Here is a 22,656-nt window from a genome sequence, read left to right on the forward strand (position 1 = left end):
GGGTGATCCAGCCTCAGACTCGAGATGATCCACCAATTGAACTGTTAAGGACCCTTTCTGTCTCTTGTCTCTGCTTCTTGCTTGCCAGCATCATTCTTACAGGCTAGGTGTTTCTGCGAGGCTGGACTGGGCAACTCTGGGATCAAATCCTACCCTGGAGAGGAAAATGAACTCTGCAGATAGACAAATTGCAAGGAAAGATCCTGATTGGCCAGGCTTTGGTCCTATATCCAGCCCTGGACCAATCACCGCAGCCAGAGGAATGGGATACAGGACTGGCCAGGCTTGAATCACATGTCTACCTCTATGGTCAGAGGGTGGAGACTGTTTTAAGAAAAGGGTGGAGAGAGGCCTTTGGAGGCCGGATCCTCAGATGCCCACTGCTGGAACTCACCAACCCTTTCACAGGGTTGCCAACTGTGCCCTGTTCTGCTGTTAGTTATTACCCATGCCCCCTGCTGCTCCAGCCGCGGGAATCAACAAGAGGTTCATAGACCCCACCAGCCTTTCCTGAGTGGCTCGTGCTTGCCGGGACATCAAGAACAAAAAGTAAGGGTAGGGACTGTGTGCATCATTTCAGTGGTAGAAAAGAACTGAATGCTGCAGCTAAAAGTTCTGGTTTAGGAGCCAGAACTCGAGATGGCTGGAACTGCAAGGAAACAGATAATTCGTGTGATGTGCTCAGCACAGTGGCGGGCACATGGCAGCAGCTCCATACACATCAGGCGTAACTGCAGGAGAAGGAAGACTCTCACAGAAACATTTGCGGCCAACTTCTCCATGTCCATGCGGACATGATTTCATACACAACTTTCCTCATCCTAATTTCTTCCGCAGGACAAGCTACGCAACTGCTTGCTTCCTTTTTTTGGCCATTAAAACTGCATGTGCGCTGTCGCCTTCCCATTTTTCCCGGAGAAGGGTCACAGCCTTTTGATTTCTTTATTTTTAAGTATGGGTGACTCGAACTGAATTGTAATTGTAGGTGGATTTGTATCACCACAGCGCAGGGGATGGAATGAACAGTAGGGCCTCAGGGGTCAGGTGCCCACGTTCAAATCCAGGCTCCCTCACAGTGAAGTTGGGGGATCTACGTCACCCTCTCTGAGGTTCAGTTTTCTTCGGTATTGTCTCAGCACCTACCTCACAGAGACGGCACCTGCCACGCAGCAAAGAGCCTGGCGCAGCAAGTGCTCAGTAGCTGGGGGTTGTTACTCTCCCACTTTCCTCCTTCTCCCTCTGAGATGAGTGCCAGCCTCAGAATCTGCCTTTGTCACCACAAGCCCCCAGAGGCAGCCAGCCACCCTCTCATGAAGTCTAGCGGGGATCAGGGCTGGACACAGGTGGCAGGATGTGAAAGTCCAGGCAAAAGTCCTGCTTCTGCTGCTTATCAGCTGAGTGACTATAAGTCAGTTCTTTCACCTCTTGGAGCTTCAGTTTTCTCATCTGCAAAGTGGGAACAATAACACCCAAACTCTGAATTTCTCCATCTGCAAGAACCAAATATCTGTGAGAGTCAACTCGTCCATAAGATGATCATCTCTATTTGCAAAATACCTCGGGGCTGTTCTGTCTCATTCAACGAGAAGATCATAATAGCAGGGGGCTAAATGCAAGGGATGGACTAACTTGGACTCTTGGGGTTAAGGGGTGTGAAGGTTCTCCTAGGGAGCCAAGTCTACAGTGCAATGGACAGCAACTGGTTTTTTGTCAAGTTGGGGGATGCAAGTGTGGTCAGTTCTTATTATTTCCTCAATTAATAATTACAGGAAACACCTGCTAAATTGGTAGGAAGTTCAATGCTGCTCTCTGGAGGTCTCCCACACACACATCCAAATGATATAAGATTATCTGGGGTTTCTGCAGTCCACAGGAGTAGGACTGCCAAAAGGCAGGTGGAGAAAGACCTGTTGGCAGTCCAGGGGAGCTGCTATTCCTGCTGTTGACACATGTGTTGGGGGTCACTGGTGAACACTGGTCCTGCACAGCCCGGTGGAGAGGCTGAGCTAAGCAATCAATCATGTCCATCTCTCACTGTGGTGGGGCTTGCTCCAGGACGACTTGCTGTGTCGACCTATACAGAGAGTTGCCAGCACCTTCTGTTGAAAAATAATTTTTTTTAAGCTTTGCCTCATCTGCTATGTTGTTGCCCAGTGATGGGAAATACATAAGTAAATAATAACCAGTTAGACAATAAACATTCAAGTCCAGAATAGTGGAGTGACTTTCTCAAGGTCATCCACCAGGAAGTTAGTGGCAGGGTCCAGATCTTCTGACTTCTCCCTCCGTATAGTTTCTATTTCACTGTAATCTGCCTACTTAACCATTAGAAAATGGTATAAAAGCAGTAAGTGACCTTTTTATTTTTTAATCAAAAATCCCCACAATCTTTCAAAGGATAAATGTTAGAGAGAGACAGAATTCATTATTATTGAACATCCACTTAGTGTATGCCAGGCATTGTGGTGGTGGTGTTTTGCATATACATATATAGCATCTCATTTAATCCTCATAGTGAAACATATTATTATTCCTATTTGGAGATAGAGAAGCTGAGGCTCAAAGCAGTTATGTAATTTGTACAAATTAGCCATTCAGATGGTGGAACCCATGTCTTCCTGGTTTTAAAATGGAAGGCTCAGGCTGGAGCTGGATACATGTGGAGGAGAGGGGGCCGCAAGCCAGGCAAGATGATCCTTGCGGGAAAAGTACTTGTTAACTAGTGCCCCGCGCTCAGAGCTTTTCTTCCATAAGCCAGTAGGTTGGCAAGTATATTCAAGGTCAGGGCCAGGACTAGGGTGAGGCCAGAGAGGCATGGGAGTTGCAGCATTTAAGGAGGCATCCACTCTCCTGGTCGTGTGACTTGTGGGACCCTGAGAGTAGGGCCTCCTTAGATGTTCTTGCAGGACCCTCTTGCCCCATTCCCATCCCTGACCTACTGGATTCCATCTGGGAGAGGGAAGGAGGCCGACCCACGGGCAGGGTCTTTCGGGTCCTCTGACACCATCCCCTTCTCTCTGCAGGCCCCGTATGCACACTGCCTCTTCCTGCATGAAGGCTGGCCCTTGTGCCTGCGGGATGAGGTCGTGGTCCACCTGGCACCCCTCAACCCCCTCCTATTGCGCCAGGGTGATTTCTACCTCCAAGTTGAGCCCCGGGAGGAGCAGTCCGTCTGCATCACGATCAAGTGCCTCTCCCTGGACCTGCGAACAGTGGATGCAAAGCCTGTCGCCGTGTCCTCCTACCCTCTCCTTTTCACTCAAGCATGGTTGGAGGTCATCAACAGTGACTTTGAGGGAAGTCCCCTACAACACTGCCTGGTGGCTTCAGAAGATGGGATCACCTCTGTGCCCTGGACCAAGATAACCAGCCCAGAGTTTGTGGATGACAGACCCCTAACAGTGGATGTCCTCTCCCCAGCCTGGGAGTCCCTTCAATTAGAGGCACTCAATTCAAGCAGCCCTCAGGAGCTGTTCCAGGTCAGGTCCCCAGACAGCCAGGTGCTCCTTTCCCAGAGCCTGACCAAGAGGAAGGGCAGGAAATGTGGGAGCAAGTACCCAGGACTCATCAAAGTGGAGCAAGCCAGGCCTGGGATGAACGATGAGGCCAGCAAGGACTTGGAGGGAGACTATGTGGCTCTCCTGGACTTTTCCCAAGAGAGCAGAGGAGGATCTCCCAGTAGGGAGGTGGAGACATCCAGTGGGTGTCCTTTTGGGGCACTGGAGGAGTTATCCAGCACTAAGGAAATGCTTCTCTCTCAAAGAATGCTGCCTCTCTCGGGGGCCGGTGGGGAACCTTCCTTGGAAAAATGGACTTGTGCAAAGCCTTGCTTTCTGGGCTTGGGGAGAAAAGTCAACCATAAAGCTCCCACCCATGACTCAAAAAGCCAGTCCCAAGAGCCCTACCTCGATGTCCTTGAGCACCCACCGCCCTGTACCTCTGGCCTTGGGACAAGTGTCTCAGATGAGCCATCTGCCTCCAAGATGCAGGGACCTCTGGAAACTCCAGAGAATATGGTCCAGCCCAGGCCTGGACTGGGACAAGCACCCTGTCCCTGCCCGTGCCCAGCTTCTCATGCTGCTCCTGCCCCTGACCCCGGGGAGGGAGAGGGGGCCAAACACAGGAACAGGAGGCTTCCCAAGCCTGTGACTCTCTCCGGTCAAAACACCCCCACTTCCAGATCGCCCACTCCTGGCCTCAAATTCTCATTCTTGAAAGAGCAGCGGCGAGTCCCCGTGCCCCCAGAGAAAGCCTCACTCCAGCAAGACAGGCCTTGGAAAGGCCTGTGCTCCCTTTACTCTCCCAAACCCAGCAGAGCCAAGCCCTTGGGGAAAGGTAAGGTGCCCACTCGCTCAGTTGGGCAAGGGAACTGGTCTCTGATGTGACTGGGTGACAGGGTGGCACAGGCTGTCAGGGACAAAGACTCACCCTAGCTGCTCGGTCTCTGGGGTTTTAGTGCACAGGGTGGCATGTCAAGAGGCTTGATGTCTCACCGGAACTGAGCAAGGTGCCATGACTGGGTTAAGATGGCAGGGTCCACACCCTACCTACTCAGCACACACTGGCTGGGGCACCCTGGTCCAGGACATAGCCTCTTTAAGTCAGGGCCCCCCGCCTCTGCGCCATGGGGTCTCACCTGCCTCATAGAGCTGTTTGGAGGTTCAGAGACATACCAGAAGTAAGGAGCTTAGCACAATGCCTGCCACATAGCAGCAGCTCAGAAGTTGTAAGCTATTATTATTCGCCAGAGGTGAAAGAAAATATCTGCCCTAGGAAAATCCATCTTCTGCTTAACACCCCTTTTCTTGTTGCTTTTCCACAGCTGTAAAGATTCAGACCAAAACATCTGGCCCCACTGCTGACTCAGGCCCACTGACTGGGGAAAATGCTGGCTTTCCAGAACCACCTACGAGCCCTCCAGAAAGAGGCCTCACTCTGGATGAGGAGCCCCCAGGGCCAGAACCCAGGATTGGGGCTCTGAGGGTGGACATCTTCCACTCTGGAATAGCGTGCTTGCCAGGTCCCCAGGGGTGGTGGGGGAGGGGGAGGGGCTGGGGCAGGTGGCTGTGAAGGGCGGGGAGCTGGGGGTGAGGGTGGGAGGTCCCTGAGCATCCTCAGATGCAGGTGGGTGTGGAGGAGACAGGGAAAGTCCTGGGGGGCCCATCCTGGCTGGGCCATAGGTGACATGGGGAGACAGGATATTAGTTTGCTGGGACCACCACAGCAGAGTACCACAGACTGGGGGGCTTAAACAACAGAAGTTTGTTTCTCACAGTTCCGGGGACTAGAAGCCCAACATCAAGTTGTCTTGTGGGCTGGTTTTCTGAGGCTTCTCTCCTTGGCATGTAGGTGGCTGACTTTTCCAGGTGTCTTGACACAGTCTTCCCTCTGTGTGTCTGTGTCCAAATTCCCTCCTCTTATAAGGACAGCATCATGTTGGATTACGGTCCGCCCTGATGACCTTTTAACTTAAATACCTCTTTAATGATCCTGTCTCCAAATACAGTCACATTCTGAGGCACTTAGGGTTAGGACTTCAACAAAGGAATTTGGACTAGTGAGGCACAATACAGCCCACAGCATGAAGTGTCTGAAATAGGGCTGGAAGAGCATGCAGACCCTGCAGAGGCTTAAGTGCCAGGTCCAGAAGCAAGCTTGCATTTTGCCCTTGAGGCCATGAGAAGCCAGGAATCGTCAGGGGAGCAGCACCCCTGGAGCTATGGTTGAGCTCAGTCATCAGGTTTGCAGCCGGACAAAAGCTCTTCTCTTGATGTGGCCCAGGGTCAAGGGCTGAATTAAGCGTGATCCCCACCCACACTGGTAGGTGAGAGACCTGGGTCTGTGGGAGACTGGGAAGCTGCTCCCCCCAATTCCACAGTTTCCTTATCAATAAAATGGGTCCAGGGATATGACGCAGTATTTCCCAACTTGAGGGACACCCAATGGCTGTGAGAAATCTCAGAAGAACAAGGACAAACGTCTCCAACTTTGCAAATTAGGTAGTTTTTCATGGTTAATTATTTCATGTTTTTTGACTTTCTATTATGAAAAAGTTCAAACTTACAGAAAAGAAGAGATTATAGTATAATGGACACTCAGATTTAATAAATCTTAACATTTGGCATAAAGTAAAGATCTTCATATTTTACCCCTAAATACATCAGCATGTGTCTCTTAACTGTAAAGAGATTTTCCCTAGCGACCACGATACCATTAGCATACCTAACAGAAATAAAAATAATTCATAATACAACTCAATACACAGTTCATATTTACATTTCCCATACTATCCCCTTAAAAATGTTTTCCCTTTTGAAATTTATGAATGGATGCTAGGAAAAATCAAATCCATGATCTTAAGAGGATATAAAGTTATATATACACACATAAATGTACATATTTTTAAATTATGTTAAATTTTCAAATACACATGGAAGAAAGAATGTTCCAGAAGGTTGTGCCCTTCTGTAAGGCAGCACTTATGAAGGTGGTTAAATTTGTCCAAGACGCCATGAGGGTCTCACACAGTTACACACTGCAGAGGATTGTGGCCACACGGAATGGTGGCAGTCACTGCAGCACAGCCCTGCGTGAGGTGGCCCTGGAGGACAGGACTCCAAGCCCAGGGTGTGCGACAGGCCCAGTTTCTAGAGGACTGGGACTCTTTTTCCCCACTGTCCTTCCCCCTTCCCCTCAGTGCAGCCAGGCTGTGCTGACTCCCTGGACCCTGGACTCTTGACCCCTGTGGGGAGCGTGGGGCACACAGTCCTGATTCCTGGCACAGGAAACAGTCGGTGGAGAGCCCAGAGCTGAACATCTGCAAGACTGAATAGTGAGCTGGTGGCCGTGGGCTGCACACTTCCCATGCAGGGGCCAGAGACAAGGACAGAGATGATCTTTGTAACAACTGCTGTTCATTGAGCCCTCGCCATGTCTGTGCTGCTAAGTAAATGTCTCATTTAGTCCTTGAAATAAGCTAATATTATTTCAATATTTTATTCTCACCGTTTAACAGACAAGGAGACGGAGGCTCAGAGACACACTGACTTGGCCAAGGATGCACAGCGAGTCAGTGCAGAGCTGGGACTTGAACCCGTCTCTGTGATCCCAAAGCTCATTCCATGGGCTTTGCCTCCCTGGGCACCTTGTACAGAGCGAAACCGGAGGAGGACTCTCTGAGGCTATATGAGTCTTCCTGGAGGAGGGATTCGGGACAACTTTTCTGAAGCAGTGGGTTTTGAACTGGGTCTTGAAGGATGACTAACAGTTCAGATTTCACAGGAGAGAGAGGGCATTCCAGGCAGAAGGACCAGTAGGGGCAAAAGCCTGGAGGCCATAGAGCAGATTCCCATGAAAGGGCTTCACCAAAGTGCTCACAGCTCATCTCTGTCCTCTCTCCTCCAGGTGGTCGGGACAGGGTGGGGCGGCCCCTGCTTCTGGTGTCAACCACCCAGGGGGCCTGGGATGCGCCGTGGTGCACAGCCTCAGAGGTCGCCAAGCTGCTGTCCTACCTGTGCACTGTCCCCAGGTAAGGGACTGGGCTGGCCGGACACTCCATCTCCCCTCAACCTCTTGGCCCAGAGCCCAGGACAAGACACTCAGTGGAGAGACATCATATCCTTCCACCCAGTCTCCTATTCCCCGGGCCAGTCCCAAGACAACTGCTGGGGGGAAAGCGGGACAGACTTAGTCCCTGCCACCAGGGGGTACCCAGGGCTGGTAGAGGAGACAGACATTGTGCAAGAAACAAACTATGGACCAAGCAACTCTCAGGAGTGTTAGGGAGTGAAGAAAACAGTGGAATGTTGTAGCTCAGTGGTTCTCAAACTGGAGGGTGCATCAGAATCATCTGGAAGCCTGTTAAAACAGATCACTGGACACCCCCCTCCCCACCCCAGTGTTTCTAATTCAGATCTGGTGTGGGGCCTGAGCATTTGCTTTTCTAGCAAGTTTCCTGGTGATACTGATGGCATCGACAGGGGATGCATTTTGAGAACCCCTTTTTGCAAAGTGAGAAAGGTGGTGGAAATAATTTCAACTGGAAATCAGGGAGTACTTCCCCGAGAAGGTGATAATTGAGGGGGCATCTGAATTATAAAAATTTGTTGAACAAATCAAGGGTGAATGAGTGAATAAATGAATGAGTGAGAGAGTGAAAGAAACAATGGGTGAGTCAGCGAGTGAATGACAAGTGACCCAGGCTGATTTCTGACACTCTCCCGCAGACCCCTACCACCATTCGGACTCCCTGATATACTAGCTGGGGAAGAGCCACCACTTTTTCCTCTGAGTCCCAGCGCCCAGCAAGGCGGTGTCAGATGTGGTGTTTGCCCCGGACTGTGACTGTAGACCCCAACCGAGGTTCCTCTGCTAGGGGCAGGGGGTGAGGGACTGTTGGAGCCCTCCACCCCACGGGAGCCATCGCTGCCACCTGCTGGCCACTAAGATTTTTCTTCCCTTTACCCAAGGTGGAGTGGCTTTTCTGGCTTCAGGGGATATGGGACCCCCTTTCCGTACTGAGAAATGGCCAGTGCGGTGGACCGAGCTCTGGAATCCCACCAACTTGCTGTGTGGCCTTGGGGCAGTAATGTGCCCCCTCTGTGCGGCTCACCAGAGGAAAGCGCATAACCGAGTGGGCTCTGAGGACCAAGTGCGGCCATGAGAGGAGGGGGGCGCCGTGTGAACCGGGAGTGTGCTGTGAGAGGGGCCCTGGTGTGCTGGGCTTGCCTTTCCACTCTTGCTTTGAACCGACTTGCTGGGCACCTGCTCTGGGCCCGGCTAGAGACCCAAATACCCCTCACATCGGACCCTGACCTGTTTGGACCACAAACCACTTGCCAGCATGCACATAGCCAGAGGCAGGGAAGGTGTGGGACATGAAGTCAGACCTGCTGTCACGTCCGAGAACCGCCTCTCACTGTTCGCCACATCGCCACCCTGTGCCTCAGTTTCCCCTCCTGGGATAGCACAAATAGCAGATGTTTATAGCCCTCTTGCTCTGCGAAGTCACTGAGTGCTTCACAGTAATGAAGTCATCGGTCCTCACCACAGCCCTGTGCGACTGATACTATTATTATTATCCCCATCTACAGATGGGGAAACTGACTCCCAAAAAGATGAAATGAGTTCCCCAGGTGACCAGGTACTATGGCAGTGCCTCAACTCCAACCCCACTCTGGCCACCTGTGGTTTTACCTATGATCGGGCTCGTTGTAAGGCTTGAAGGCAGTTGGGTATTTTTTCCCAATGTGCCTGGTCTTTGGAATGGCCAAGGCCACCTGAAACCACGCCTTGGCCCCGCCCCGTACATGCTGGCCAGATGTCTGCAGGGATGCGAGTATGTGAGGAATAAGTATTTCAACAAGTCCTGGCAGTCCAGGACATCCTAAGGTAGTCACTGAAAAGTGCAGCATGAACCTAAACCAGTGAGGGTGTTTCGGCTGCAAGTAACCAATTCCAATTCAAAATGTCTCAACCAGTAAGGAAATTCAATTTTCTATGTCTCTGCGTTATATCTCTTTGTAAGAACTATTTAAAAGAGGAAATGTCTTTCCCAGAAGTCCCCCAGCAAACTTCCCTTCACAGCACATTGGTCAGAAATATGTCATATGACTGCTATTTAGAGCCATCATTGGCCAAAGGAATTGAGTCACTACTGGCTTCAACCAGTTAGAAACCAGCCTCTCACGGAGGAAGGCGTATTATTTGGAGGGAACTGGGTTTTTTAACAAAGTAAGAGTTCTGCCCACACAAAAGGGGTGGGTGAATGCTGGGTAATTCACCCATTGCAATTGCTTATCGCTTCTGATTATTAGGCTGTAAGACAGGGCTGTGTGAAGTACTGTGGAAACACCAGTGGGAGGGAGCAATGGACTCTGCCTGGAGAAGAATCTTGGAGGGCTTCCTGGAAGGGGGGTGGTAGGCATTGGAACGTGGTCTTGCAGGATAAAGTATGCATCAGTAATTTAAGGATTCTGGCAGCCAGTGTTCCTCTACTAGGTGCTTCCCCCCGGGACAGCCCAGTCCATCCAGCAACCCTGCCAATTCTGTTTACCACCCACAGGCCTGAAGATAAAGCCAAGGGGCTGGTGGTGGTGATTGATGCCAGGAAACAGCCCGCGCACCCTGGTCTGGTCAGTGCCCTGCAGGCTACCCAGGTGAGTGGGAGGTGGACAGCCTCAGCCAGCAAGTCTTGGGAGCACCAGGGGCTTGGTGACATTCTCAGAGCCCCGGGAGCTCAGAGCTAGGACCAGAGCCCTCAGGCAGGGACTCTTGGTTGCAGCTAGCAGAAAACCTGGGCAAATAGCCTTCAGGACAAAGGGAGTTCATTGCCTCAAATTACCCGACTGTCCGGGACTTAAATCCACTTTCAAGTATGGCTTGATTCTGGGGCCAAATATTGTCACCAAGACCCGGGCCCCCTCTCCATTTCTGGCCCTGCTCCAGGACGGTGCTTTTCTCAGCCAGGCCCCCTGTCAGGGTGCAGTTTAGATCCTGGTAGCTCTAACTGCTCATGGTCTTTCCTTTGAGTCCAGTAGGAAGGAGTGAGAGATTCTTTTCCCAAAGTCCCTAGCCAACGCTTCTTTCTCTCCTGAGCCCCGATTGGCTCAGGTGTCCACCCGTCAGCCGATCTCTATAGCCAGGGACTGCAACACACTGGTTGGACTAGACTGACTGAATGGGAAAGGAGGGAAGAGATTCCTCACTAGCTGGGCAGCAGAGGAAATGGAAGTTTGGCACATGTCTACTTCCTGGTCTGATCCTCTCCTCCCTGTATAGATGGGGAAACGGAAGCCCAGGGAGGGCAGGCCATCCAGGAAGTTTGCTGCACAGCTTGAACCTGCTGCTCTGTTGACTCACCCTCCAAACATAGCACGCAAAGATCCTCCCGCCCTGTCTCCGGGGCCCATTTGCCTGCATCTTAGCGGGAGGCTCAGCGAAGGCCCAGACAGAGCAGCTCTGAAATGCTTCTCTCGGACAGGCTCTGGTCCCAGCCGCCATCCGTACCGTGCTCTACCTGGGGGAGAAGGAGGCTGCTCTCCAGCTGGAAGCGTTACCTGACACCCAGGTGAGGGGGAGGCAGCGTCCACAGAGGCGGAGAGGAGTTGTTGGCTTGAGCTGAGCTGGGGTGAAGAATTGCAGAATTCATGAGCTAGGAGAGGCCCTGAGCAATCTAGCGGTCAATAAATGCAAGCCTGGATGCTACAGCTCTCCAGCCTGCCTCTGTGGCAGGCACTGCCAAATCATCACAGAATTATTTCTCTCTGGCAATCCTAGCAACTCCTAGTGGGCACTGCCATGTGAGTGAAAGCTGCGTATGGCTTGAAGCCTACCTGAAAAGCTTCGTGTAATCAACCCTTGTTCTTTTCAGATGAGGAAACTGAGGCCCAAGGCCACATGCAAGCTAGAGGCAGAGGTACCTTTTCTGCACTGTGGCCCTGATCTTCCTATATTTCTCTCCCTAGTTTCAACTCAGATGCTGAGTTGGTTCAGGACTTGACAAGGCAAGAGCCCTGAGGCTCCTTTAATTAGTGTCATGGACCACAGTCCTGAGCGTGGGCATGCTGCCCTCTACTCTGCTTTAGGAAATGATTTTAAAGGTCTCCTTCCTCTGTTAGTAAAGGGATACATTGTGAGCTAGACACGTGCCTACAAACCACTTGGAGATTTCATCAAAGTTCAGGCTCTGATTAAGTAGTTCTAGATGGGGCCTGGGAGTTCTAACATTCTCCTGCTGGTCCATGGACCACACTTGGAGTACCGGGGATAACAAATGGGTCCAAAACAACCACAACATCCAATCCCAGGGTTAGATATCTGGAGCTGTTTCTAGCATAAACCTCAGACTTCACTGCTGGGGAGAAGCAGTCACCTAGACCATCCTCCCCATGTCTTAGTGCATACTGTCAGGCTTTGGTGACCTTTCTCATTAGCCCCAAAAAAGAAGACAGAACCTTGGTGGAACAGTACAAGAATTACAAAGAAATTACTTGACAAGGGTCAGTTTCAATCAGTCTGTATGATTGCCTAGAGGACTGCGCTGGGAAAGAGCCCAGCTCAGAGGCAGCAAGTGCTGTGATTGATTAATGATGTCTGCCTTTTGGACACAGGCTTAGAAAGTAAAAGTTCGAGTGCTATTTATTTGACATTCCTTACCCAGGGTCTGGTTCTGAATTTTTATTTGTCAGAGTTTCCAGAGAAGATCCCTTGCCCAGAAAGCAACTCTGAAAACCAGAGCCAGTCTTACCTGTGGGAGGTGGAGTGGTGCCAGGGCAGGCATCTAGGCAGGACCTTCTCAAACGTCTGTCCCCACGCTGAGTCCACTGGCCCTCCTGACTTACTTTTTTTGTGTGCAGGTAGAAGTGCTGACATCACTGAAGTCCCTCAGCCACCATGTGGACCCCAGCCAGCTGCCCACAGCCCTGGAAGGCCCCTTCCCCTACTGCCACAGCGAGTGGGTGCAATTCTTCCAGGTGTCTACCATCATAGCCTTTGGCCCCATACCCTCACTCTTTCTCTTCCTCCCTTCACCCTCCTGCCCAATAAATCCATTGACCCTGTCAGGTTCAAAAACAGTCATTCAACAAACCTTTATAATGAGGGTGCAGAGTGAAGTGATTAAGAGCTCAGGCTCTGGGGCTGGGCTGCCTGGGTTCCAATCCCAACTCTGCTGTGTGCCCTTGGGTAAGTTATATACGTTCTTTGAACCCTTTTCCTAACTGCAAAATAGGAGGCAATAATAGTACCTGCTCATGGGGCTGCTGTGAGGATTAATTGAGTTAAGGTGGGTAGGGAGCTTAGAAGAGAGTCTGGCACATGCTAAGAGCTCTGTCTGTGTTATGAAAATAAATTTAGTCCTCTGCTCTGTGGACTCACCCTGCCCGGGAGCTCAGGGCCTGGTAGGGGGGACAGATGCCCTCCCTCCTGCAAGAAGGAGGAAATAAGGAGACGGCCAGTGCTGGACTCCTGCCCTGTGTGCTTCCAGTCTCTCTGCACCACAACCTGCTGGGGGCAGTTTAACATGAGGACACACAGGACGGGGACTTGCACAATGGCTCCAAAAGATTATGGGCTTTAACAACAGCAAAACCAGTGCCCTTAAATGAGGGTCCAGGACTCTGTCTAACCAGCACTCTTCACACTGGGGCCGAGAGTTCTTTTTTGGGAGCTGTTTGATGCAGTGTAGCATGACTGGCACCATCCCGGCCTCTGCCCACTCTGACAGGAGCACCCCACAAATCATGGTGACCCATTGTGTCTGCAGACATTGCCAATGTCCCCTGGGGGACATGACCCCCGCTGAGAACCCCTGCGCTACACTAAGTCTAAGGCAGTGGTTTGCTTATTTGCTTTTTGTCTAGGGGTTCTTCTCTTTAAAACTGGGTCTGTCTTTGAGTAGGCAGTATGTTAAAATTCAAATGGAACAAAGGGTATATGCTGAAAAATCTTCTTTCCCATTTGTCCCTCAGGACCCCAGTTCCCCTCTGCAGAGGCCTCCAATTAATCCAGTGGCTTTTGAACTGTATTTTCACTTTAAAACCTTCCCTTTAAATGAAATCTTACAACAGACCCAAAATATAAAACTGGCAATGATGATGACCAATACTGTGTGCTGGGTGCTATTCTAAGTGCCTTGCACAAATGAACCTATTTAATCTCCACACAAATCTATAAGGCAGGAACTCCCGTGATCCCATTTTACAGAGGAGGAAGCAGAGGCACAGAAAGGTTAAGTAATTTGCCCAAGGTCTCAGAGCTAGTAAGTAGCGGAGCTGGGTCGAAGTGGGACCCAGCAAAGGGTGTGCCTCTAGCCCCGTCCTGCGTGTCCTCTTCCATCCCCTCCCCCAGGGTATCCCTGCTGGGCCGGAGAGCTCAGGCCTGTCTTCTCTCTTCTCACACTGTCATTCACAGCACCAGGGTGTCTCAGGGTGTGGCCCCTGGCTCAGCAGTGTCAGCATCACCTGGGGACTTGTTAGAAATGCATGTTCTCAGTCCCCCCCCAGAGGAACTAAATCAGGACCTCAGGAGTGGGACTCAGCATCTGGATTTTAACCAGCTTTCCAGGTGATTGTGTGGCAAGTAGGTCTGAGAACCGCTGCCTAATGCCCCTCCTGCATCCCTGGGATGGGGAAGCGCCCTCCTCTGGGCCCAGGCTGACACCCCCACTCTGGCCTTCCCTTCTGCAGAAGTTGGACCCTTTCCTTGCTGACCTCCACCAGGCCTCCTCCCTACTAACGGCTTCCATCAAGGTGTTTGAGAAGGGTGACCCCCCTGGAGGGGTGCAGGTGAGCCAGGAGCATGGGGTGGGGAGGCCACGCCACACCCCAGATTCCACAGACCAAGGCCTCAGCGAAGGGGACATACAGCTGGGCATGTGTCATCACCCCTGCTTTTAATTCATTTGCTCAACCAATATTTACTGGGCACTCTGTGTGTCACACCCTGGAGCCCCAGCCTGGGACATACCAACTTGTCCCTGCCCTCATGGCATTTATGGTGCAGTGGCAGAGGTAGTATTTAAAAAGTAAGCAAAGTGATGGATAAGTTGTTACAATTTGTGCCAGATGCTGTGAAGGTGGAACAGTACACTGTCATTGAGAATAACAGTGAAGGAGGGAGGGACTCCCTGAAGAGATGGTATTTAATTTGAGGCCTGAAGGATGAGAGGGAGCCTGCACTGAGAATAGAAGGGGACCTGTGCTCCAGACGAAGGGCAGACTTGTATGTGTGCAGACCCTGAGGTGGGATACGGTTGGGATGATCGGGGATAGCATGGAGGTCAGTGTAGTACCAAGTGAGTTGTGGGACGTGGTGAGGAGAAGGAGAGAGGAACTAGGGGATATTCTGGATCAGCAAAGGCTGGAGTTGGGTGGGAATTTGATCCTGAACTGTTAGGAAAGCCACTGGAGAGCTTTAAGCAGAGGGATGATCAGACTGGCACTTTGAGAATCCTTCCAGCTGCTATGTGGAGAACAGACTGCATGGGGAGCTAGAATGCCACAGGGAGACAGTGTAGAAGCTAGGATGGGTGTCCTAGCAAGAGACTGTGGTGCTTGGACCAGTGGGTTGCCATGGCGATGAGAGGAGGAGTAGCTGGAGAAGATATTTACGAGATAGAAAAGAGAGACTTTCTGTAGGACCTTGAATGCCAAACTGGGGAAATTAAGAGTGACCTGGGTGTGAGGAGCCCTGGAAGGCTGTAGAGGGAGGTGGGTAGTTGGGCCTCAGGTTACTTCCCTGCACTGGCAGGAGGCCTCCACACGTCTGAGCAAGTCCAAGGAGCTGATGGAGGCTGTGCTGAGGGACCCAGGCCTGCTGGGCCTCCAGCGGGAAGGGGGAGGCACCCTGGCCTGGCTGCAGCAGGAAGCCAATAGGTTGGACTTCAATCCTGACGTCAGGTATGGACACCCAGTTTTCCTCCTCCGCCTCCACCCTGTTCCTTGGCCTGCTAGCATGGAGCTGGGGACCCATAAGACAGGCCCCTCAATATGCAATTGGGGGCATTTGCAGGGCCTGTATCCTGGGCTCAGGCCTTGGTAAGCTCCCTGTCTTTTCTCTGCTGCTCCTCCTTCAGCTCTGGCCACCTGCAGCCTGAGGTAGCATCGGAGAATGGCTCCTGCCTGTTTCTGGTCACCCTTATAGACCGTATTCTTTCTCTGATGCAGACAGCTGAGTCCCTTTAAGAACCCATCTCGTTTATTCCTCACCAGCACCTGTGAGCCCTACACCATCTGCATCTGGCTGATGTGTAACAGGCTCAGCAAAATGGAGTAACAGCTGGGCCATCGAGCACTGACCCCTGCACTGCCTTCCCCGCGGGCGTCTCCGCCTGGCCGGGAGGACCTCATGGTGTGTCAGGGGTCTCAGAGCTACAAAACAAAACACATAGATTCCTGGAAAGTACCAGATTTCTTTAACTTAGGGGTAGGAGTGGGCCAAAAATCAGTAACTAAATCAGCCAGTGTAAATTGGAAATTTTTAGTCTCCATTAGAACAAACGTGATTACAAAGTTTGCTTTGTATAAGCTTCTGGGAACAACATGCTTGCCTAACAAACACCTTAATAGAGCTTAGTGTGAGCACAGCATTGTTCTAAGGGCTTTACAAATATTAACTTGTTTAATTCCCACCCTTGGGGTGGGTCCTAGTATTATCCTTATTTTATTGTGGTAGAGCCTGAGGCTCAGAAAGCGGTTAAATGACTTGCCCAGGGTCACACAGCTGGGATGTGGTTGGGCCAGGACTTGAACCCAGGCAGTCCGGCCCAGAATCTTGAACACATCACCCTGAGCTGTGCCCACAGACAGATTCTGGCAGCCGTGGGACCTGGCACTGGGTGTGGTGGCGTCTCCTGTCCCTCACGCAGGCTGGTGGGGTGGCACTATCCTTCCCAGCATGTCCCCACCTCTTGTCCTCCATAGACCCTTCCGGACTGTTGGCCACCGGCGGCTCCACCAGGTGGCGCTGTGCCCCCACAGGAGCCGCTAGGCGCGTTTGTTTTGCCAGTGGGTCAGTGTAGCTCCGGCCTGCCGACCTTTCCTCCCTCCCTTGGCCAGGCAGGCTGGCATTTTCCATCCCGGGCACCCACCTATGCCCTCCCCACTTCCTGGGAGGACAGTGACCTGTGGAAATCTGCAGTGAGATGAGGAGGCCCAGAGCAAGGCTCCTCCAGGAAAGCAGGTTTCCTTCCATCTCCTCTTTTTCCTTTTTCTTCTGCAGTGAGACCCCCTAGGGCAAAGGAGGGTGGCATGGGGTTTAAGGGGTGTTTGGAAAGCCCCTGAGACCCCTCCCTTTACCCAGATGTCACCACGCTTGGAATCCCCTCTGCATTCCATCATTTATGTCTTGCTGGCTTTGACCATTTTTTTAAAAATTATGTGCAAGGAAAGCTGTGGACTGGATTCCAATTCAGGCTGCCATGCATGAGAGTCAGTTGCTCCCTCTGGACCTCAGTGTTCCAATCTGTAGGATGGAGGCCAAGAAAAGGGTGGGCTGGGGGTGAGGTTACAGTCGTTCACCATCGCTGCAATAGAAATAGTAAGCACGAACAAACGCTGAGTGCTTGCCACTGCGGCAAGTGTTCGGAATGTGTGAGGCCTGGTTCTCAGTCCTGGCTGCCTCCTGGAACCACCTAAGGAGCTAGGAAGCACTGACATCCAGGCTAGACTCAGCCTGACTCAGTTGGCCTGGGATGGGCTTGGGCATTGATATTTTTTAAGCTCCCACACTGGTTCTAATGTGCAGCCAGGGTTCAGAGCCAACATATTTGATCATTTAATCCTGGCAACCACTCTATGAAGGGGGTCCCATTACCCCCACTTTTCACAGACTGAAAAATGTAGGCACAGAAAGTTTGAGAAATTCGTGCAGTCTCATTACCAGAAGGTAGTAGGGCTGGGATTTGAACCCAGATTTGTGTGCCTTGGTTCATACCCTCCTATAAACTGAGGGAACAAGAGGGTCATTTGGTTTCCTGCTGTGTCCTCTGGTCTTTCCAGTTCCATGAAAGGCTAAAGCTGAGACCCAGAGAGGTATAGGGGCCTTCCCAGGGTCACACAGCAAGTAGGCGGTTGTAATACCCAGGCCAAGATCCCAGAGTTGGGGGGAGTTGGGGGAACAGGCATATGCAGTGCAGGAGGACTGGGTGGGGGAGACCTTGGGCCTTCTCTCACCCTCCTTTGCCTCCCAGGAGCCGTCTGGCTGAAGCCACCACCCTGTATGGCCTTGTGGATGAGCAGCTGCATGTCCTGGTCGCTGCATCCAACCACCTCCTGGGGAGGCTGGAGCTGCGCATTCGCCTGGGTCGTCTGGAAGCTGCCATGCACCAGGTGAAAGGAGAGGCTGGCCTGGGAGCTGGGGGCTTGGCTGGGCCCCTTTCTTGTGCCAGGCCTTGCCCAGCCATCAACTTTGCTCTGGTATAAGGACACAGGGGCCAGGCAGGCGTCACAGCACATGACATGGCACTCAGTAAGTGCCTAATGCGTGAAGACATAACCGTGCAAATTGCATTGATTGTGCCAAGGCCTGGGCCAGAGCTTCTGTGTATATCGTGACTTTCCAACTCATCACTTACCAGTGATGTGGGAAGATTCTAGGATTTCTCTCACTCATCAATGACAAAACTGAGGCTGGAGAATATTCTGTCACCTGCTTATGGTCACACGCCTGGGAATCTGATCCTGCAGGCCACACTTGGTGTCACTTTTCCGACTGCTGGTGCCTAGAACCAGTGCGTCCCTTCACTCTGGGCCATGGAGCACAGTGTGCCCAGAGCCAGACAGCCCGGCTTCTGATCCTTGCTCCAAGCACTTCTTAGTGGTGTGACCCTAGAAAGGTGACTTCACTATTCAGTGCATCAGTTTCCTCATCTGTTGAATGAGGGATAATATTAGTGCTGCCACTCTGGGCTTTGCGAGGATAGAGTACACACTCTTTAAGACATCCCTGAATAAGGAGACATCTGCCCACTGGTCAAGAGCTGTTTTTCTCCCTCTGTCCCTCATTGAATCATCATATGTACCCCATTTTGCCACTGAATAAACTGAGGCCCACATAGAGAAGTGGCTTGCCCAGCTGGCTCACAGCTGGTCCACATGCCCTGCCCCACAGCTGGCCGCTGTTTCTCCAGCACCGTTTGCCACTGACAGGATACTCACCACTCCTGAGCTCTTTTTATGATTGGGCAGCACTGAGTGGTTAGAATAAGCTAAAACTCACCACCCTGTGACTTCCTTCAGGCAAGTGTGCACTGAGGGCCTACTCTCTGCAGGGCACAGGGCGGCCACTGAATGAGGACAAGACCTCAGCTTCCAAGGAAGTTGGGGAGCTGGCCAAGGGACATCTCCCCAGCAGCCCCTCATGTCCAAACCTCCCTCCCCTGCCCCAGGTCAGCCACTGGATGGAGCAGGAAGGAAACCGGTGCCTGCAAGTACTGACCCCCAAGGGCGGAAGCTTGGAGACAGTAGAGAAAGCCCATGCAGAGTTTGAGGACTTCTTCCTTCAGGCTGCAGTGCGTTCCTAAAACTGAGGAGCAGGACCGGAGCCGATGGAGAGCGCAGCAGTGGGGGGCGGCAGTGTTAGGCCCAAGGTGTGGAGGTGGGAAAGAGCAAGAGAATTTCCAGAGACAGCGAGGAGACTAGTGTGGGTCCCAAAGTTCCAGTTGAATTTCTGTCTCCTCCAGGAAGCCTTCCTGGGCCACCAAGTCCAAAGATGACCTAACTCAGAGTCCCTGGAGGGTTTCTTAAAATGCAGATTCCAGGGCCCCATCCTAGACCTATTAAGTCAGCCTTAGAGAGCAGGGCAAGGATATCTGCATCCTTGATGACTCAGCCTTGGGACTTCCAGCCCAGTGTGGGAAGCGGGTAGGGGACACACAGAAACAAACAGAAAGGGAGAACTGTGGAGACGCAAAGGAGGAGCCCCTAACTGGGACTCGGGGGAGTCTTAGAAGGAGCTGACACTAAGCAGAGTCCCAGCCAGGTAAAATGGATTACCTAGGTAGATGCCTGGGCGCTGCTTCCTAGATGAGGAAACTGAGGCTCAGAAAGTCTCATCACTCAGCATCAGGCCAGTGGGAGGCCCATGACTCAGTGGAGGTGGGCGCTGAGTGGATACCCCTCCACTCCTTGCTCAGGCCCAGTACCGCCGTGGCTTGGAGCTGTCCAAACAGGCAGGCCGACTGGGAGCCGCTGCTGGAGGGACCAGAGAGGCAGGAGGAACAGAACTCCCAGAGCTGGCAGCCTTTGCCTCCACCCAGAGGGCCTTCCAGGCTAAGCTGACCCACTTCTACATGGCAGCTGAGCGGCAGCGCACAGACCTGGAGACGCTGCTGTACCTGCACCATGTCTGCAAGAAGGTGAGCCTTGTGGCCTGCCTGCGCGGATGCCCTACTCTCTCCAGCTGGGAGGCAGGGTGGGGGCAGGGAGCAGCCTAGACACAGCCCTAGGCTCCGTGCGTGTTTCATTCAGCAGTCGGGTGGGAGGAGGGGGGCATCACCTGCATTCCCCAGAAGGGGAACAGGGTTTGAGAGGTTAAGGTACTCTTGCAAACTGGGTCCAGTGGATCTCAGACCCCAGCTTGTCCCACTTCACCAGGCAGCCTCCCAGAGACCCAGCATCAGCTCTCAAAGGAACCTAGAAATCACCTGCTTCTTAAATATTGGTATTTGGAGAAAAGCCTAGGGATTTCCAAGAATCTGATCAAAGCCATAGGCTTTCTCTCTATGCATAGATCTCTGCAGGCAACTTCATGGGCTCAAACCAGGCTAAGAATCTTGATCTTGTTCCACCCCTCTGTTGTAGAGTTGGAGAAATAGCATCAGAGAAGGGCTGTCACTTACCAAGGTCACACAGCACTATACTAGTGCTCTTTGCCATGCTTCTCCTTGCCCTGTACAGACGGCAGGAGCTGGAGAAGGAGGGGACAGTTAGCTGAGGATGGGCCCAGAAGCTGCTCTGGGCACCCTGAGAACAGATCAGCCCTCATGCAGGAGCCCAGGGTTTGGCCAGGAGGGTGGAGGATAGGGTGGGGCTACGGTGGGGGTGGGGGCAGTGCTGGGGCAGGAGGAACCCCATTGCTTTGCATCTCATTTCTTGGCCGATGTGGCAAGGTTGATCGGCCCCATTTTACAGATGAGGCCCTAAGGGAGGAAGAGCCTTGCTCAGGACACGCAATTGGGAGGAAAGAAGAGCTGGGATTTGGACTCAAATGTATCCACCCTCTATGCTCTTCTCCAAAGGTGGCAGAGGGACTGTCCCATGTCCAAGCAGGCATGATAATGGTGACAATGAAGAGGAGATGATTGTTAGGAGGGCAGCCCACATTTCCAACTGGGTACTCCATGCCAGACCCAAGCACTTCCCAAACCTTGTCTGATTCCATTTTCCCCATACCTTTTTGCAGGAGGGGTACCAACAATGTTTCCGTTTTACAGGTGAGGCCCAAAGAGGAAAGTGGCTTGCCCAAGGTTCCCCCAGGGGGCCAGTGCTCAAGCAGGATTTGACTTAAGAGCCCCCACCCCTCCTAAATCCATTTAGCCAAATCCCTCATTTTTCTGATAGGGAAACTGAGCCTTGGGTCAAGGGAGCAGCCTCAGAGAGCTGTAACCCAGATGGGACAAGAGCCCACTGTTTGTCCCCAGCCCAGTGGCCTCAGCTGCCCTCCCAAACTGAGGTCACAGTAGGGGGAAGAGGCTGACTCCAGCCTTCCAGCTATCAGCTGGCCCAGCACCCGGGACAGAGAACACAGGATGCTTCAGAGGGCAGTGAGAGGCACTCGGGTCAACCCACGCCTGGGGCGCTGGCAGGACATGCCGCTCTGTCTTCTTGGGGCAGCAGGCAGAGAAGCAGATGTGGGATGTGGCAGTGAAGGATCTCCCTACTGCCAGCTGTGCAGGAGAGAGCAAGGCAGTGGCAGGATCTGACAGGTGATCAGGGCTGTGTGACCTTGACAGCAGACTTGACCACTCTGGGCCTTAGCTCCTCATCAACAATAGCAATAACAATATAATAATCACCAGTGCTTGCACAGTTCTATGCGTCATAGCCTGTCCAGTCATTTCACCTTGTGTTTTAATTGTCACACCAACCCTATGGGGCAGGTACTATTACTGTGCCCATTTGGTGCATGAAGAAACACAGAGAGGTCAAATAACTCACCCAGGGTCACACAGCTAGGAGGTGACAGAGCTGAGAGTCAAACCCAGATCATCTGGCTCTTGCCAGTTATGACAGAATTAAATTAAATGCCAACCTTGTTGGGTAGTGAGAGAATTAAATGGAAGTAACCTTCCAAGCTTTGCTCAGATTTGGAGTTATTATTATTAACACCAAAATTATTATTAGGAGGAGGGGTAGCAGTAATGCCTCATGGGTAAAGGTGGCTGGAAGCTTCTCTCCCTTGCTTACTAACTTGAGCCAGTTTCAGCCTCATTGGCCTTCCAGGGGTGAAACAAACTTGCTCCAGCGCTGAGGTCTTTGCATGTGCTGTTCGCTCAGCTGGGACGCTCTTCCCCACAACCAGCTGGCGTCCTGTCTGTCTTCAGCGCTCAGCTCACCTGTCCCCTCCTCACAGAGGCGCTTCCTGGCCAGCCAGCTGCCTGTCCCGCATTCTCTCTCATCGCCTTGTTTTTATCGCTCCCTGGTGCTCATGCTGATCTGAAATGACCCTGCTGCTTCAGCACCTGCTCTCTGATCTGTCACCTGTGAGGTGAGTGCCCCTGCAGGGTCCTGGTCCCATCCAGAGTGCCGGGTGCAGGGTCAGCGCCTAGAGCAGGCCCAGGAAGCGCCGTGGGTGACCCGCCCAGTGAAGGGGGCATGAGTGAGGACTTGGGCAGAGGAAGGAAGCCTGAAGTGCACCTGGGAAGATGGAGTCCCACCCAGGCCTAGAAACCCCACAGGAGGTGGCAGCCCTGACCCTGAGGGCCGCCTTGGCCATCTCTCGCAGTTTGACCAGGCAGGCTCTTCTCTTTGGCGCTGAATTCGAATCCGCACAATGAGCCTGGCAAGATGATTTCTGAGGTGCTGTCCACCTCTGCCCAGCTCAGCCTGGAAGATTGAACCCCAGACAGACAGACAGACAGACAGACAGTTCAGGGCTGGGCGCAGCCCTAGGTGCAGAGCAAGTGAGCAGCTTTGGCACTAAATAATGGTAACGCAA

General features: G+C 52.3%; 1 protein-coding gene across 4 annotated transcripts in view; it reads left to right on the plus strand.

The window, feature by feature from the left end:
- Nucleotides 1-22,656, plus strand: part of KIAA1755 (KIAA1755 ortholog) — a 38,915-nt gene that overhangs the window by 12,032 nt on the left and 4,227 nt on the right. The window contains exons 3-14 of one of the 4 annotated variants that reach the window (XM_037012790.2): nt 3,024-4,335; nt 4,823-5,020; nt 7,405-7,528; nt 10,064-10,157; nt 10,982-11,068; nt 12,357-12,473; nt 14,187-14,285; nt 15,250-15,398; nt 17,690-17,828; nt 18,887-19,009; nt 19,634-19,855; nt 22,072-22,206. In XM_037012790.2, coding sequence (XP_036868685.2) covers nt 3,024-4,335; nt 4,823-5,020; nt 7,405-7,528; nt 10,064-10,157; nt 10,982-11,068; nt 12,357-12,473; nt 14,187-14,285; nt 15,250-15,398; nt 17,690-17,828; nt 18,887-19,009; nt 19,634-19,855; nt 22,072-22,158 — 2,751 coding nt within the window. In that variant the 3' untranslated portion in view covers nt 22,159-22,206. Of the gene's footprint in view, nt 1-3,023; nt 4,336-4,822; nt 5,021-7,404; nt 7,529-10,063; nt 10,158-10,981; nt 11,069-12,356; nt 12,474-14,186; nt 14,286-15,249; nt 15,399-17,689; nt 17,829-18,886; nt 19,010-19,633; nt 19,856-20,901; nt 22,022-22,071; nt 22,207-22,656 lie in introns of those variants that run through there. The other 3 variants (XM_037012789.2, XM_017652787.3, XM_037012788.2) reach the window with 3 other exon arrangements.

Source organism: Manis javanica, chromosome 5 (genome assembly GCF_040802235.1).
Source record: "Manis javanica isolate MJ-LG chromosome 5, MJ_LKY, whole genome shotgun sequence".
In the NCBI taxonomy this organism is placed as follows: Eukaryota; Metazoa; Chordata; class Mammalia; order Pholidota; family Manidae; genus Manis; species Manis javanica.